Below are 16,676 nucleotides of genomic sequence, written 5' to 3'. Positions count from 1 at the left end.
TCTCTGACTGTCTTGCCCCCCTGTTGAAAAAAGCTGCCATATCTATGCATAGAAAATTATCAACTTTGGCAGTATAAAGAGGAACTATAGACAAGCCCGTTATATGTCCAGTCTCAACAACACAAACTCTATAATTGACTATGCATGATCTGTTATTTAAAGGACTATTGGTTCCACAAAAACTACTGAATAGGCCTTTCAATGAAACCTGTTCAGCACTCGCCAAGGAGTATTAACATGCCGCGCCTGGACTAACAGATTCCTTTTTGTATAGTCTTTGTCACTTGTGGTCGCTTGGTGCCTGAAATAAGGAAATATTTTTAACGCTGTAAACGTTAGGCTTAAGTTGGAATTCGGGATCATAGATATAGATAATAAGTCAGGATTTCATTATTCTAAAATGCCTAAAAAAGCTACGTGGGTTAAAGGAAACGCTTGTTGCATTCCGGATTGTGAAAGTAATACGTTGAGTTCTAATGGGATCAGATTTTCTCGTTTGGAATTTTCCTTCAATATATTCGGAGATTTGAGCATTAACTGTACTTTTGCTGGTTTTGGGGTTTTATTACCGTGTAGTGGCTCCATATCTTCTCTAATTAACTGAAAACTAGAAAGAATTAAGTTATTTACATTAGATTTATTTATTGGATTGAAGTTGGCTGTTTCAAAGAGGGTTGGCTGTACAACTACCCGATAAAATCTGGTAGCCGTGTAACAGAAATTAAATCACCTAGTTCCGGTTTTACGCGGCGGGCGGGATGGAAGGGGGACGTAACTTTTATTCAAAGACCTATTATGGATTGTGGGAAGAAATGCATGGTCACAGTCACAAATAAAAAATTGTTATTATTTTACTGCCATTTATAACTTTAAAATACGTCGTAATGTTGAAGTTAAGAACGTGTACTTCGTTATTATATTTTATGAAGTGTGTGCTATAAAATATCAATTGGCTTTAGACTTTGTCTAGACGAAACATCTCTTTGAAAACGTGCGTTATATATCAAATTTCAAAATGAGTACCTTTCGAAACGAAGCGAGTGTTTATAATAGTCAATTTATTATCACAACTCAAAAATTCGTCTTTATTTCACCGAAGTAATCGTGAGTTTTTAATTTGGAAAGCGTTTTAAAGGGAATATAACCTCAGGTATTTGGTGTGGAGCAACAACGTTGCAGCTTTGGCCGCTATTGCCTTTGCTTTAGAAATGTTTGGCGCCACTGCACAGGGTTATTTTAAAATTTGAAGGGGTCTTCCGTAAAGATTGCTTTACAGGTTATATTCCCTTAAATTTTCAATAGGTCGATTATTAAAGTCAGTGGGTGAAAATTAGTTCCCCCTTACGTCATAACGTCGCCTGTTCCGTCACTCTCCCAAGCAGTGCTTCCACTTTGAATAACCTCAAAAATTTCCCTTTTTCCCCTCTTATAGCGTTTTCCTTTGAAACCACTCCGACATACAATTTTTTTAAGAGAGTGGCGTATCGTCTGCTATCTTCCGAAAATCAAGCAACGGTGTATGAAGTTCCTATTCCATTGGCGATCTGAAAATTTCGCTCCGTCTCGAGAGACGGGGCAGCTCTAGGGATTGCAATTGCTGGATCCCTCATCCAGCAATCCAGCTGGATCCAGTGCATTTTTCGGTCTGCTGGATCCAGCCCCAGCACCACGAGAATTGCGATTCGCGTCGCGCGAATCGCACAAAAGTTGCCGCTTTGTAGGTGCGCTACGACCCGGCGTGAGGCCAGACCAACAATACAATTTGTTTCGTGAGATTCTACTTCCAGAAAAGTAAAAAAAAGGCCTCTTGTATTAATGTATGTAGTTTGATATTTAAAAAAATGCAGCAAGATTTTTTTTATTTATAGACTAAATTAAAATTAATTGATATAATTTAAAGTACAGTTGCGAACAGGAAACGAGCCCTAGTTATATTTTTAACAGGTGGATCTTAGGGTTCCGAGGTGGTAAATACTATGTGGAAAATAATGCGGCAAATAGTGGTAAATACCGGCCTGGCCAAAAATGTATTTAGTGGAAAAAAGTGGCCAGTATATTTTTTACTTTTATTAAGATTTCAACATTAAAGTTTTTGCATTTTGCGCTATAAAATACAAATATCTAAACATATTTTCCAGAATTTGGGCTATTAATTAGATTTTCAACTTATTCTTTTTTTAAAAGGCCTATTTTATTTATTAACCATTATTAGCCAGTATTTGCCACTGGCCTGGACAAAAATCCATAAAGGTGGCGTTTTAGGAACACCGATCTTTTACAGCTGAGCCAATGACTGCCACGTCTACTAATTTCAAATAATTAATTTCACAGACATACCATGGAGGAATAAAAGGATAAGTTTAAATTTGTTACGCTATTTAGTACAATACGACAGCCAGATGACGCTAGCATCGCCTTTCAAAAACACTCCTGTTAGTTCTCCATGGAAAACTTCCGAGGAGAGGTATATTTTGGCTTTCCAACTTGTTGGGCATTTTTGATGAAATAGTTTTTTTTTAATATATAAATTGCTGGATCCGCGTCGGATCCAGCTGTATTGATGTCGGTCCAGCAAAAATCCAGCTGTATTGCAATCCCTAGGCAGCTCGGATCAATCCGCGTGGGAGCCACAGGGTCAATGGGAAACATGAATCCGTCTGGGAACTGCTCCTTTTTCCCCAACGAAAATGGTAAACGCTATTAAATGTTATACATTCGCCAAACATTATCCTTAACCTTAACATTTTTTTTAAGGAAATCGCCAAGGATAAATATATCCGAGAGCCAGGACCTGCAAGTTACTGAGCTTGTTGTAATCATGGAAACTTTTCACCTGTAAACAGAACGTCTTGTTTTAGCTAAGCCTTAATATGTCAAAAAAGCTACATGGTTAAAACGAAACACCTATTGCATACCGTACAGGTGGAAAGTTTCCCTTATTTCAACAAGCACTATATAAACAGTCACTTCAGATCCTTGTTTTCGGAAATATTACTTCTTGGTGATTTCCTTGATGATGTTTTATTATGCCAAAATTATGTTGATTTCACATTAAATCGCAGATCACTATAGCATCCTACTGGTCTGTAATCAAAAATAGTTTTAATTTACATAGTTTTCAAAAAAAAGACTGAATTAATTTTTTTTCCTTTTTCAATTCCCGTTTCTAATTTTGAAATGTGAAAATTCCCTACAAAGGGACAAATTCCTTTAAGTGGAAGCACTGCATCAGCTCCCAAGCCCAAGGGAAGGCGACGGAACAGACGACTTTATGAGCCTTCCCAATAAAGGGCCCCAAAGTTTTCACCATAGAAATTAGCTGATTAAAATTCTTATTTCTTAATCATTGAGCCGGGAATCAGGATTTCGCGGGATGTTGACGAGAGTATTTACATTAATTTAAATTAATTTATTAGATATTTATTATTATTTATAAGTAATGGTTTTCGCAGTGACGGCGATCCCGTGGGGAAAAACAAACGAGGGCAGAGCCCCCACAGAAATAAATTTGAGGAAAATAGCAATCAGGGAAAAATTTATAATCTCACTGCCTTTATTTAGGTCCGAATTCAGTCTTTTTACAGAAGTTATTTTGAGATTGCAGATGCGAGTAGCATTAAGGTGATATAACCAATAATGTATTGAAGTTACTAAGAATATTTCAGCATAGCATCAACCCCTGGTACCATCCTCACAGCTTTTGTGGAGAAAGTTCGTCTGCATTTAAGGGGCATTCAAAGTCATACCATATAGCAAACTTGAATGGGAAAGCAGACGAATTTAAGCTACAAAGACTGCGAGGATGGGAATCAGAATCCTGTAGTCCAATATTCTTAGTAACTTCAATACGTTCTTGATGTAACCGTAAAATTGATTTCGATAGATTCGTCCAAACAAAAAATTGCCCCGTCGTGTACCTTTTTTCCCTAAAATACCTTCGTAATGTATTTGGCCAAGAAAGGCTTAATTATCTATCCATGTACACAGATATTTTTTCTAAAGATATCGACTTCACTTTTATTATCAATGTATTCATTGACGGATGAGATATTAGAAAGAACACTTTAAAATATAATTAAAAAAAATTGAGCTGTACAGTTTCTTGCTTAAGTTTTAAGTATGTGGATTTTTGGATAAAAAATTAATTGCTCATGCCCCACAGAAATGTTTTCCGATCGCCGTCGCTGGGTTTTCGTGAAACAGAAAGCACATTTATCAAATATTAAAGCTTAGGCCTTAGCGTTTGATGCCAAAAATTATTTACCTTATCTAGTCTCCATTGCATTCTATTTATACATTTAATTTGTTCCAATCAACGATAAATTATTTATCGTCGATTGGACCAATAAAAAGTATAATATTAATCGATAATTTCCAATAAAAATTAAATTGTTGGACTTTGGAATTTTATTAACCGAGCTAGATCTATGCGAAGTTGTAGCAGACAACAGAAGAAATGACCGTGTTACCAGAGAGTGTAAAGTCGCTTCGCTACAGAGAGGCGCCTCTCTTTAAAAAATCCGTGGTACGATTTTATTCGCCGAGAATGTCCACAATTCCCGGGCGTTTGATGGCGCTAGTAGTATCTCCGGCACGCGCTAGATTAGAGTTTGAGAAGACGCAAAAAAGGAAGAGTGTTTTTGGTATTTTTGCGAGTTTAATTTATTTTGAAATGTCTTGTTCGGCTAAAAATTGTAAATCGAATAAAAAGGTAACCACGCGTCAGTCTTTTTTTTTTCAAGTTTCCAAGGGATAAAGACCGGTGAATACGCGTTTTAATTTACTAAGCCTATTCTAATACATTAACATTTCTTAAAACTTAACATTTTGCAGCCACCTGCAAAATGTTAACAGTGAAAACCTCCAAAATAAAACTACAGATTACTTACACTTTAACCACGTATTTTGCGGTCTTCATTTCACTGACGATTGTTTTATGAATATCAAAACCCAAAACAGGCTTACACCATTAGCTACACCTACTATTTTTTTTTGGGAAATTCCAATGAAACCACGGTTTTCCCTAGGTAAACTGAAGGCAAAAACATATCCCGCCATGGTCTCTTACTGCCTAATGTTCATTTATAATTAATTCAAATAGTAGCAAATGAAAATGCACCTGAAGATCATGTTACAACTACAATCTGGTGTAAGGTAAACGCAGCACTACAAATGCCAAATTATACCCTCAAAAATCAATTCAACGAAGAAAATGATAATTTATATAAAATATTCACAATGATGAACACTAGCTTTAAATGAAATTTTTTTTACAGTGGATAAAGTCAATTCCTATGAATTTAAACCCAGAACTATCTATTCAATTCTATTCCATTTAAATATATTTGTACTGAACATAATTATAGCCATTCAACTAAACATTTTGACAATAATGAAAACGATAACATTGAAGGTTTCGTAGACTTCGGTCCATATGGAAGGTCAAAATAGTACGCAAATCAGGCCCTAGTGTACATGGTGAATGACATAAAACTGAAATTCAAACCACCAATTGGTTACTTCCTCACAAAAGATACTTGTCCCGAACAGACTTTGAAGATATTGCTTCATGATTGCGTAACTCACCTAAAACGTATTGGCCTTATTGTCAAAGCTGTAGTCTGTGACCAAGGAACAGGCAATCAAAATTTGTTCAAAAGTATGGGGATATCAGTGGAAAAGCCATTCATTGAAATTGATCCTCCACATCTCTTGAAAAGTGTGAGGAACAATTTCAAACGGTATCCCATAATAGTGGAAGGCAATCTAGTTTCTTGGGCATTCCTAGAACATTTTTTCAAAATAGACTAAGAAATTGGTAAGTTTCAAAGCACACATAAGCTGAAACGTAAACATATCAAGTTACCAGCATTTTCTAACATGAAAGTCAGTTTAGCTGCCCAAATTTGCAGTCAAAGTGTTTCTAATTCAAATGGCCTGTTCACTGGGATTAGGAGAGTTAACAATTGAAAGCACATACACAGCAGAGTTCCTCTTACACATGAACGGCCTTTTTGATTGCTGCAATAGCAGGACATTAAACAATGAAACACACTGTAAGAGAGCAATGACTGATCAATACATCCACATACCAATGCTGAAAGAAAAATTGGAAAGGTTTAATATATGGTAGCTTCAGAACTGTAGGTATAAAACCTTACCTTGTATTGAAAGGTGGAAACTATCAATTCAGTCTTTGCTACTCCTATGGAATGATATAAATTATAATTTTGGTTTTAAGTTCTTAGTAACTGGAAGAATTGGTCAAGATTTTTAGAAAACTACTTTGGTTCCATTCGCCAATAAGGAGACAATTGAGATCATCCAAATACTCAACAATACCAGGCAGCATACAGAGCTGCATCAGTCAATAGCCTCTTAAAACCATCAGATTCATATTGAATTTACAATTTGGATGACTTTATTTTAAACAGACCATGATGAAGATTTGTCCAATTATGATAACCATTGGGTTTTGCAAGGTAAAGGACAATTCACTGACGATATTTAGAAATTTTCAAAGCCATTGAAAGTCCAAACCTTCTAAAAGAAAATGTTCTTAATTATATTTCAGAATATTTAATTCACCGCTGCTATTCAAAACACCAATGTTCTACCATGGTTTTGGTATATTTAATTAAGACTTGGCCAGCCCATAAAATATTCCACTTTAGATTCCACGAATTTCTTTTGTTATATTAAAAAAGTATAGTTGTTAATATTGAAATGAAATAGGGAGGGATTTTTCTTGTACTTACTTTTTATATTTCTTACGAAATCAACTGTTTTACTTAAATAGTTAAAATAATTCAACATCACAGCTGACTGAGCTGAATTCAACTTTAACCTATTGAGAGCAAAATTTATTTTTCTTTGATAAGCAATTTTACAGTGCCATCGTGTGTCCGGGAATTGCAAACACTGTCGTCTGCTTCTTCAACGCTCTCATGGGGAAAAAACGTACCACGAAATTTTAACATTACGGGGATAGGAAGAGGCGCCTCTCTGTAGCGAAGCGACTTTACACTCTCTGGTGTTACGTCACAAACTTTAACCGGAAGAGAGTAGGTTTATACTTGAAGTCGGAAATGCGACCGACTTTCCGTTCCTCTCTCTAAATGGCGAAAACTATTCGCTAGTTCTGGAGTAATTTTTAGAAAACAGCGAGCAACTTCAAAATACAGTTTGGCTGTTATTGTATGGAAGAAGTTGGTAGTTTGGGGTAAAAGGTGTACTCTTTTCGTCCCAAAGCGAGCGAATAGTTTTGGCCTTCTTATGTTTTCACCCATAAATTTCAAAATCGATCTATAGGCCTTGGTTTCAAGTAAAAATTAGTTGGCTCGCTATCGTTACCTGAAAGTTAGTAAGTTACACTCAGCGCCAATTTCGTTTACTTCGTACGTGTTAATAACATAATCAATCACGTGCTTTTCTCTTTTCCGAACCTTGAATCACGTCGATATTTTTTTAGGTGCCAACGGGGTTGTATCAATGTATTTGTCTAGGGTAAAATATAGAATTACTAGGATATCACGTTCCCGAGATTTCATTTGAAGTCGTATCACATTCATTCTAGCGGTATTTTCCCGTATCTACCTTTTTATTCTACTCTTCTCGTGCGAAACAAAGGTAGGCGTATTTTTATGATAATGTCTATTGAAATTGAATGTTCTTTTTTTGATAATGACTAGCGTTACATATATACGAAAATAATGTCTTTGCGCCTAGCGCTTACAAACGAATCTGGCCACTTGAAATTTTGTAAAGACTCTGGTTAAATTATATCATATATAAGAGCTAAGGCATAACCATACTAAAAAGAAAACACGTTGGAATTTTAAAAATAATTCGCGTCACAGCGCCATAGTATTTCTTTAGGCCATTGATATTTTAAAAAATGCATAAATATTTTTTGAGTTTTTGGTATTCGTCCATTGCACAACCTATTTTGGCACGTATTAATAGGTCTAAGGTAATTTCACTAGGCCTTTGCTGTTAACGAGTTGTCACAGCTACCAGTTAGTTTAAAATTCGTTCGAGCTCAATTTCCAATTTTTGTTTAACTATATTAAATATACCCGGATGCTCGTCTCTGAATTTTACATCAGCAATTTTTTTTGAGTTGTCGAAACTCACGACGTCACAAATGTAATTTGCCTATTGATAAAAAACGGTAACTTTCATGGCGGCCACTATTAACACCAGCTGTTGCGTTAAAAGTTTTCAAAATCGTATAAGACGAAATCAGTCTATTCTGGTAGTTCTTTGTTGGGGCACACTCATATGTTTTCTTTGATATAACTAAATAACGTTTGAAAATTTTACTGTCAGTAAGCACGAGCCACGTGCACGAGCCAACATTTTTGGCCCGATTTGGTCGGTTAGCACAGTTTTCGACTCGAATTCGCAAAAATTCGTTTATTTTCGTCCGTACGTTCTACAAAAGGTTCCCGAGATTTCGCGCATTAACCGACGAAGGAAATTACTCAAATTCTCAAATACCAATTCCTCTACGACTACAGAATATGTTAATTTACATTATTAAAGGTATTTTATATTAATTTTATCAATTAGTTTTGTGGAATAGAAAACATGTTTACGAAAATTATTAGGTTTAAATATTTGGAGCTAAGCCTCGGTCACAAAACCCGGCCGTTCTTCAAAAGCTGGCCAACGAAAGCGTTTATATGGCGAAAACGTTGTAGAAATTCTTTCTCCATTCACACAAAGCAACTTGGTTTGCGACCAGGGTTGATCAAACATGTTTTGCAAAAATCTTGGCACGACGTGTGAATAGGACTTAAGTACCTGCTTAATTAAAACTGACAAGGTTGTCTCTACTGAAACGTCGAGCCATTTAAGAAATTACGTAAATTAGAATACACTAAAATCTCTCGAAATTTATGTGCATGCACTTCACTTTTAAGATTTGGCTCCAATGGACTTGGGTTTTATTAATTTTAATCACGAATATCACTGACAACAGTCGGATAATTAAAATTTTACTACGTTACATTCAACCCGGCCACCTGAATTAAAGGCTTTAAAAGTCGCTCGATGACTTAGGCCTAAGGTTGGTGCCTTGGGTATTAGCCTAGCTGATTATTATTATTATTATTATTCCATAATGTGTTATTTTTTTAATGCGTCTACTATGATGCAATTTAAAAAAGCAACCTTCACTTTAATAGGCGCTTAAATAAAATATCTTCAAAGAAATCGCTAAGTAATCCAAACAAAAAATGATCCAGTGCTAATAAGCCAAAATCTATTTTTGGTACGGATTTGAAATTTTTAGGTGACTTAGCTCGTGCAAGGGGAAATTTAACATTGAATTAATTGTTCAAAGTCATTTGAACTTTCCTTTTCAAATTTCCTCATGCACGAGCTACGTGAAAATTTCAAATCCTGTTTATCCGAGAGCCAGGACCAGCAAGTTATTGCTTGTTTAAATAATGGAAACTTTTCACCTATAAACAGAACTTCGTGTTTTTGCTAAGGATTAAAAAAACAAAAAAGCTAACTGGTTAAAAGGAAACACTTGTTGCGTACTGTACAGGTGAAAAGTTTCCATTATTTCAACAAGCACTTTATAAACCGTAACTTTCAGGTCCTGGTTGTCGGAAATATCACTTGTTGGCGATTTCCTTGAAGATGTTTTACTGAAGCGTCTAATACAGGTATTTGACAATAATAGTTTTCCTGATAGTTCCCAAATAAGCGCGTGTGCTTTTCGTGGTTAAAACGTTATATTGGTGGATCTTAAAATTCATTTGGCGCGTGAAAATACGCCGCCATGTTAGGGTATAAAAGCAGGTAAATATGCCTGCTGTACCTCGCAATGTAATGGTACTACCACGCGTAATTTTGAAATATAATTGGTGTTTCTATAAATTACGGGAGGTTATGTGACAATGTGTTTTCTACGTCACTAAGCTGTAACTCTTGAAGCTAGAGAGCACGCGTTGCAGTCGCAAAAACCCTTCGGAATCTGAAACCCGCTTGCGAAACTCGCGTGCAAGTAAAGCACTTAACTAACTTACGCTCGTGACGCAGACAAAAACATTTTATACTTCTAATTTTTATTTTTTTATTTTATAGAAACGCCTATTTTGAGCAATACATGTACAAAAGAGTTATTTTTTGGGGCGCGCGCTCTTTATATATTAGTAGACTGTAGCTCGCGCGATTGCACGCGAATTGGAAATAAAAAAAGAAGCGCGCGCGCTCAAATACTTTAACCATACGACGAAATTTAACCAAATCATGTGAACACCGATATTTTTCGGAATCAAAACAAAAATAATAGCTAAAAGCACGCGCTTGAGGCACAAAGCACGAAACCATTTTTATCGGTTTCAAAACATGTTAGATAGGAAACATTTCCTAGGCCTAATTTACCGTCTGTTAGTTCATTCTAATCTAAAGAAAATATTTTGCCTAACTCAATCGAAGTAATTATGGAATGGTAATTAGGTTAAGACACGTGAATGAATCGAACACGTAGGTTCAAGCACACTTGGAATTCTACGAAAAGTTCCCGAAATTTCGCGAAGAAATCTCTGTGCACGTACGGAATTTATTAATTGTAATTATAATGGTTTGTAATATTAACCAATTGGCAAGATGAGCATGAATTTTTCCGCAAAAAATTGGTGGTAAGCCTTGGTAGTAAAAATCTAAGGCTGGTGGCGTATTTCCCCTACCCTCTCACTCGTTCAGAGGGAAAATTACAACACGATTCCCACGGATTGTACAAATAAATATATTATTGATTAAATATTATTTAGTTTTATTGTTACACTTTCAGTTTGCCCTGTTTATAACAAGTAGACGCTGCTGAACCGATAAAACATGGAAAACAGGCAACTGCTGTTGGTTGATGATCTACTTCGTCGATATTCGTCGAATTTCAATTTGAACTGCGAGTGCAAATTGCCTAATTCGGCTGGTTCGTGTGATGGCAAAACCAAAATGGTATGTCAGGAAAAGAGTTCAAAACCAACTATACCCCAAGCCACGAACGATATCGCGGAGAAACATCACGAAGATCTACGCAAAGCGGAATTTAAATCCGTCGGTACCACTTCCGTTTTCCACAGTCAGGTCTTGGAAGATTTCCTGAGCGATGGAGATTTGAACGTACCATATTTAACGCAAGTGTATCCTGCCATTATACCGGTGGGTAAAGATGATCCAATTCTGGCAGTCGGAACGTTGAGTAAGAACCAAGATCGTCCACCGTGGGAGAGGTATTTAAGAAAACGTCACTCTACTGAAGACAAACGAAGAAAATCCACCCTCTTCCTTGAGGACCATCAACCTAACTTGAATCAAGAGTGGGAAACCAAACGCGTCAATTCCGTTTTGATACCATTCAACCGTAACAATAACCAAGAAGATAATATGGTGGAACGAGGCGAGAAAACCAAATATGAACATAATGCCAAATCTCATTTAAACTTACGTGATTGCCAACGAGACTACAATTCTTATATCAATGAAAATAAAAGTGTGAAATCTGAAACAATAAAATTTACAGACTCAGATGATCTTGTAAGAAAGCTACAGACACAGCTGGGTGTGTATTCATTACCACCATCTATCCCTATTATTGCAAATCATAAAGAACTAATTCAAGTGGCTGAATTCGGAAATTGCAAATGCGTCGTATGCTCCGGATCAAAAAATGAAAATTCCAGTTTATCAAATTTTCAACATAATAAATTCCCAAATAATACTTTTAATGGATATTTTGAGGAGCCAAATGAATGCCAAGCGATACGTCGTTATACTGATGAAGTTGAAAGCTGTTCGTGCGTGATGTGCTACACGCCGAAAACTTTAAACTTGAGACCAATGATACCGAGTCGCCAAAAACGTTATAGGTCTAACGAAGAAGTAAAACCGGTTTTCGATTTCAAACAACCTAAACTTGAAAAGGGTGATTCTAACAGCTGTACGTGCGTCATGTGTTACAAACCAAGATGGGACCCTGTATTCGATAACGTAGAACTTTTAAAAAAAGTATATTTGAGCGATTATTCTAAAGCCCCGATCGAGAAGAAATTTCCAACTTTAAATGGGATTCCATCCAAAGTCCGTCGTGTTGATATTCCTAGCGATAAATTTGTGAAAAATCCAGAATTAAAAACTGAAGAGCATTTCGATGACGTCGAAATAAGTTGCACCTGCGTAATGTGCTCCAGAACTGGAAAAATTAATGCAGTAGGTATGCACATTGTTGCAACGGATAATTTATCTACAACCGAAGTAGATAACGCGAGTGATATTTTCCCATACCAAAATGTTGAAGTTGATTCTAATAAAGTCAAAGTTCCAATATTTTCGAAAAGTGCCGTTTCTACGGTATTAGACCTAAATAACGAAGATGTTCCTTGGCTTAAAATAACTGATGTTTGGTCACTAGCAAAGATTCCAAAGAGAAAGCGACCAGCATCGAAGAATACAAAACGGCACTCGTTGAAGTATTTGACGGGAGCGGCATTGTGGGGTAAAAATGACGGGAAATGGCAGCAGGCTTTCAGTACCGTCACTAGCGAGCAGAATGAACTCGAACTCCAGGCAGCTCTCAAAAATTGTCAATCGGAAAGCAAAGCTTGGCTGAACGCATTTCCCACATTATCCGGAATAGATGCTCTTACGTGCACAAAGGCCCTTTGTTATGAACTTTGAATCAAGATTTGCATTATTGCTACTAACATTTAACTACGATTTATTGTAAAAAAATTGTTTAAATATTTTAAGATATATATTTAAATAAAATATTATTTTATGGTTTTGGAAAAATATGAAGTTACATGTAAAATATTTTGTTTATAAAGTGTAAATAAAATGAAGAAATAGCGTTTCTTCTGAGTTGAGAATAGATGTTTCCGTAAAATAAATAAATTTAGGTTTCTACTAGAGTTCTTCCGATCGTAGAAACTGAAATCGAGATTTCTAGAAAGCCCTCTAAAGTTTTGAGAAACAATTTAGGTGATTTTACGAAATTTCACCTTTACCCATTTTTAACCCCTAGAATATCTTTTAATTAATTACATAGACAAGAGGTTTCCGTCAATTTTGAAGATAACCATTTAACATTAATAAACATCCGAGTAGCTTCATTATCTGATCAATAGATGGCTCCTCTTCCAATTACTTTAAAGACGCAATTTTCAAATAAGAGCACTCACAGATAAACAATAATCTCACAACTTACGGACTTTGCACTCAAACTCGCGCAGAAAAATCATCATGTTAATTTATATAAAAATTAGACGTTTTCTGTCAAATCACTAGTACCATAAGTGGATCATTCTCTCTAAGTATACGAATTCCGGGTCTCGGTCGGGTATCTTAGTCTGGGTTTCGTGACGTCAGAGCTTGTATAGAGAGGAAACTCCAGAGATAAAATTTTTGAAAATATTTCGTGGGAGGCGCCACCGAGTGGTCAAGACGGGAACTAAAGGGGCGTTTATTGAACAAAACTCTACCCTTGGATCTGAAACTGACCTTGAACAAATATGGTATAGGTTTGGGGGGGGGGGAATTCGAGGAGCCAACCCCCAAAATTTCTCTCTCGGCCCTCGAGACACGTTTTAGACGTGAAACGTACCATAAGAGATGTAAGAAACGTTAGATTCGGCAGTGTAAATTCAGAGTGAAGTTGAGGTAATACACAGTATAGGGCAGTTGTAAAGGGCTGTCAGACCAACCCCGACAAAGACTCTAGTCATAGGTAGCATAGCGTTTTGTCTACTTATAGAGAATGATCCACTTATGCTAGTACTTAGTTGTAAAATATTTTAAAACAGAGTTGCCATGATATTTTAATGTAGAAGCCGATGTTAATACAAATGACGGTGGTTGAGGATGGTACTTACGTCACGGTTTTACTTTAAATTTAATTTTGCAGTGGGAAAATATTTGTAAGAAAATACAAATTTTTTTACAAGCCCTTTCAAGCTTTTACTTCATATTTAGTGGTAAACAATAAATTTATCCAACTATAATCTAATAATATTTAGATCTCATTAGTTATCGGACTATATTTCCGCCGTGCGCCGAAAAATCCCCGCCTTTGGAAGTGGTCAAATGTAACAGCATGTGGTTGCACATTCAAATGGAAATTTTATTCAATTTCTTCGGTCTTAGCTGATTATTTAATCTTATTTTATATGAAGGAAATAGAAGCATTTTCGGTTCTTGTAACAATTTTTCATTGGCATAGGCCACAAACAATGAGTCAATGACGCTACGAAATGTATTCCCCACTGACAGTTTGATAACTTGTAGCATTCCAAAGTCGACCATTTAAATTAGGTCCTTGATTACCTTTAGTGAGTGTTTATTTATTCGCAGGAAAAGTTTAATTAATTTTGATCAGGAATGCCCAGTGCTGAACCTTGATAGTGAAAATTTTCCAATGCCTCAAAATGGTTGGATTCTGTAACTAGGCAGTTGAAAGTTCCAGGCGCGGCGATACGTTTGTACTTTTTTAGTACGATTTGAAATGCGAAAATACGTTTTGACATTTTTTATACGTATTTAGTATGTTTTAAAAATTTGAAATTTGAAAATAAATTTAGAGATTTTTAGACATATTTAATACGTTTTGGTAATGCATGGGTATTGGTAATGATACTTCGTAGCTTTGACATGGCTGTCATGCTGGTATACTATCGTTTTATCTATAGGGAAAAGCATGGGTGACCTTCTATTACGCCATAGTTTAAAGTTCTTATTGAAATTACATTGTTAATTCACAAAAACGACGAAAAATACTACCATAGATGGCGAGCTAAACGCAAAATAGGAGTAAGTACGTTTCCACCCACCCCCTCCCCCCAAATTCTTGAAAATTACGTTCCAGAAATTGCACGGAACCTCCAACTTGAAAAGCATTTTGAAATAATAATACATTTTCACTCCTACAAGTTAATGCTTACACGTTTTCTAGCGCTCTCTTAACCTGTTTATTGCCGATTAATAATCGTTTTCCCGTTTTCCAAAACATAAAAGGACGGACTTTTTTTAACTAAACCATGTAAAATTTTATCGCGGATTCTGCCACTTTCCTTTATTAATTGATGTTATTTAAAAGTTATTATTAAAAAACAAGTTGCTTTAAACAATAATTTTTTATTGGCAGATAAAGAAAGCCCTATTTATATTGAAAGGGTTGGCAAGCCGCGCACTTCGTCCATTGTGCAACCCCCAACCTGTGACTTTAAGTAAAGTCCTATTTCCGACACAAAGTTAAGAATCCGCTTGGCCGGGATGTTGAAGAAGTCACGCGTCTCCAACCGGTGCATACCGAGATGCTCAAACCTTTGAGCCGCATAATAGTCACAGCTACAAAGAATGTGAGAGGCAGTTTCCTATTCAGCCCACAAGCACTACAAAATGGGTCAACACTGACTCCAATCAGATTTAAGTGTCTGTTTAGTTGGCAATGGTCATCAAGTTGGCCAGTTACCAGCGTTATATTCTTCTTAGAGAGCGAGAGTAGCTCTATTGCTCTCTGCCTAGAGGGGCCAGGGATAAACTCTTCAGCCTGCCTTTGAACATCCATCTCCAGCCAGAGCTTGAGTTGTGAATCCGACATATACTTGGAGACCAGGCCACGGAGGATGGGTAGAGCAAGTTCCGGCCCACTAAACCCAGCTTTTGCACCCTCCCTGGCCATGATGTCGACCTTTTCGTTCCCGCGATGCCCTTTATGACATCTATCCGAATAGATTGGATAACCTTCCCGAGATGCTTCTTTTTCAAACAATAGTCGGCGCAGAAGCAAATAGTGCTCAGAAATTTCAGTTTGGAAAACGGTGGCGTATTCCCCCAGGCTTTCGTAAAAACCATTGTTATTATTAAGGCAGTACATCCCCGCGCTTGTACCGAAACTGCTCTTAGATCCATCGGTAAACCAAACCACTGAGGGAAATGTTAGACCGATCTGTGCGACTTGGGAAGTTAACATCAAAAGGCTTACTAAAGTGTAATTTACTGCCAGAACCCATCTTAAAGGGAATATAACCTCCGGTATTTGGTGTGGAACACCAACGTTTGCAGCTCTGGCCGCTCTTGCCTATGGCTTTAGAAATGTTTGGCGCCACTGTACAGGGAAATTTGAAAAATTGAAGGGGTCTTCCATAAAGATTGCTTTGCAGGTTATATTCCCTTTAAGTACCGGTAGCTGTCCAGTAACAAATAGACAGTTATGCATCAAAGTTCAATCAAAATAACAATGAAATATAATGTAACAAATTGCGATAAAATAGAAAATCGTTGTAAACGTAAAACCCTTTGGACCCCTAGATTAACAGGAGCTTTAAAGGGAATAGAACCTCCAACGCGTTCTTTATGGAAGACCCCATCAATTTCCTTTATTCCCTTCTCAATCAGCGATTATCAGCGCCGCAGGTGTAAAAGGCCACGGGAGGCAGCGGACAATATTGGAACCCTCGGAGGGCGACAGAAATACCAGAGGTTATATTCCCTTTAAGAGCTCAGAAGTATTAGGATTTGAATGTGGGCTCTGCCATTTTGAACAGACCACGCTCTTCAATACTGATGTCAGGGTTGTTTATTACTAAATAACCAAGTTTATTGATTTAAATATTTATCCCTTCATACTCAAAAAGATGAAAGCACTCTAGCAGATGTTAATT

General features: G+C 36.6%; 1 protein-coding gene and 1 long non-coding RNA gene across 12 annotated transcripts; one reads left to right on the top strand and one right to left on the bottom strand.

The window, feature by feature from the left end:
* Positions 1–4,868: 4,868 nt before the first annotated feature.
* Positions 4,869–6,479, bottom strand: LOC149949461 (uncharacterized). 10 transcript variants are annotated; one of them, XR_016479946.1, is made up of 5 exons: positions 6,286–6,479; positions 6,157–6,205; positions 5,981–6,021; positions 5,587–5,621; positions 4,869–5,493 (listed from the first exon to the last, which is right to left on the bottom strand). It is a non-coding gene; the product is annotated as an uncharacterized LOC149949461 (long non-coding RNA). The 10 variants fall into 10 exon arrangements; XR_016479944.1 differs by having other exon boundaries at positions 5,981–6,054; positions 6,162–6,205; XR_016479945.1 differs by having other exon boundaries at positions 4,869–5,466; positions 5,981–6,054; positions 6,162–6,205.
* A 1,081-nt stretch (positions 6,480–7,560) lies between these two features.
* Positions 7,561–12,752, top strand: LOC149949460 (uncharacterized). 2 transcript variants are annotated; one of them, XM_090167799.1, is made up of 2 exons: positions 7,561–7,629; positions 10,811–12,752. In XM_090167799.1, exon 2 carries the CDS (start codon positions 10,855–10,857, stop codon positions 12,694–12,696), a length of 1,842 nt encoding a protein of 613 aa, XP_090023925.1. In that variant the 5' UTR covers positions 7,561–7,629; positions 10,811–10,854; the 3' UTR covers positions 12,697–12,752. The 2 variants fall into 2 exon arrangements, with proteins under 2 accessions (XP_090023925.1, XP_090023924.1); XM_090167798.1 differs by lacking the exon at positions 7,561–7,629 and adding an exon at positions 8,267–8,547.
* The last annotated feature ends 3,924 nt before the right edge of the window (positions 12,753–16,676 follow it).

Source organism: Leiobunum rupestre, chromosome 3 (genome assembly GCF_980474605.1).
Source record: "Leiobunum rupestre chromosome 3, qqLeiRupe1.1.hap1, whole genome shotgun sequence".
NCBI lineage: Eukaryota > Metazoa > Arthropoda > Arachnida > Opiliones > Sclerosomatidae > Leiobunum > Leiobunum rupestre.
The sequence above is the reverse complement of the archived record's forward strand: the minus strand, read 5'-3'. Positions and strand labels throughout refer to the sequence as shown.

Excerpts from the sequence above, each read along its gene's own strand:
- LOC149949460 (XM_090167799.1), top strand. The coding sequence starts at position 10,855 with ATGGAAAACAGGCAACTGCTGTTGGTTGATGATCTACTTCGTCGATAT.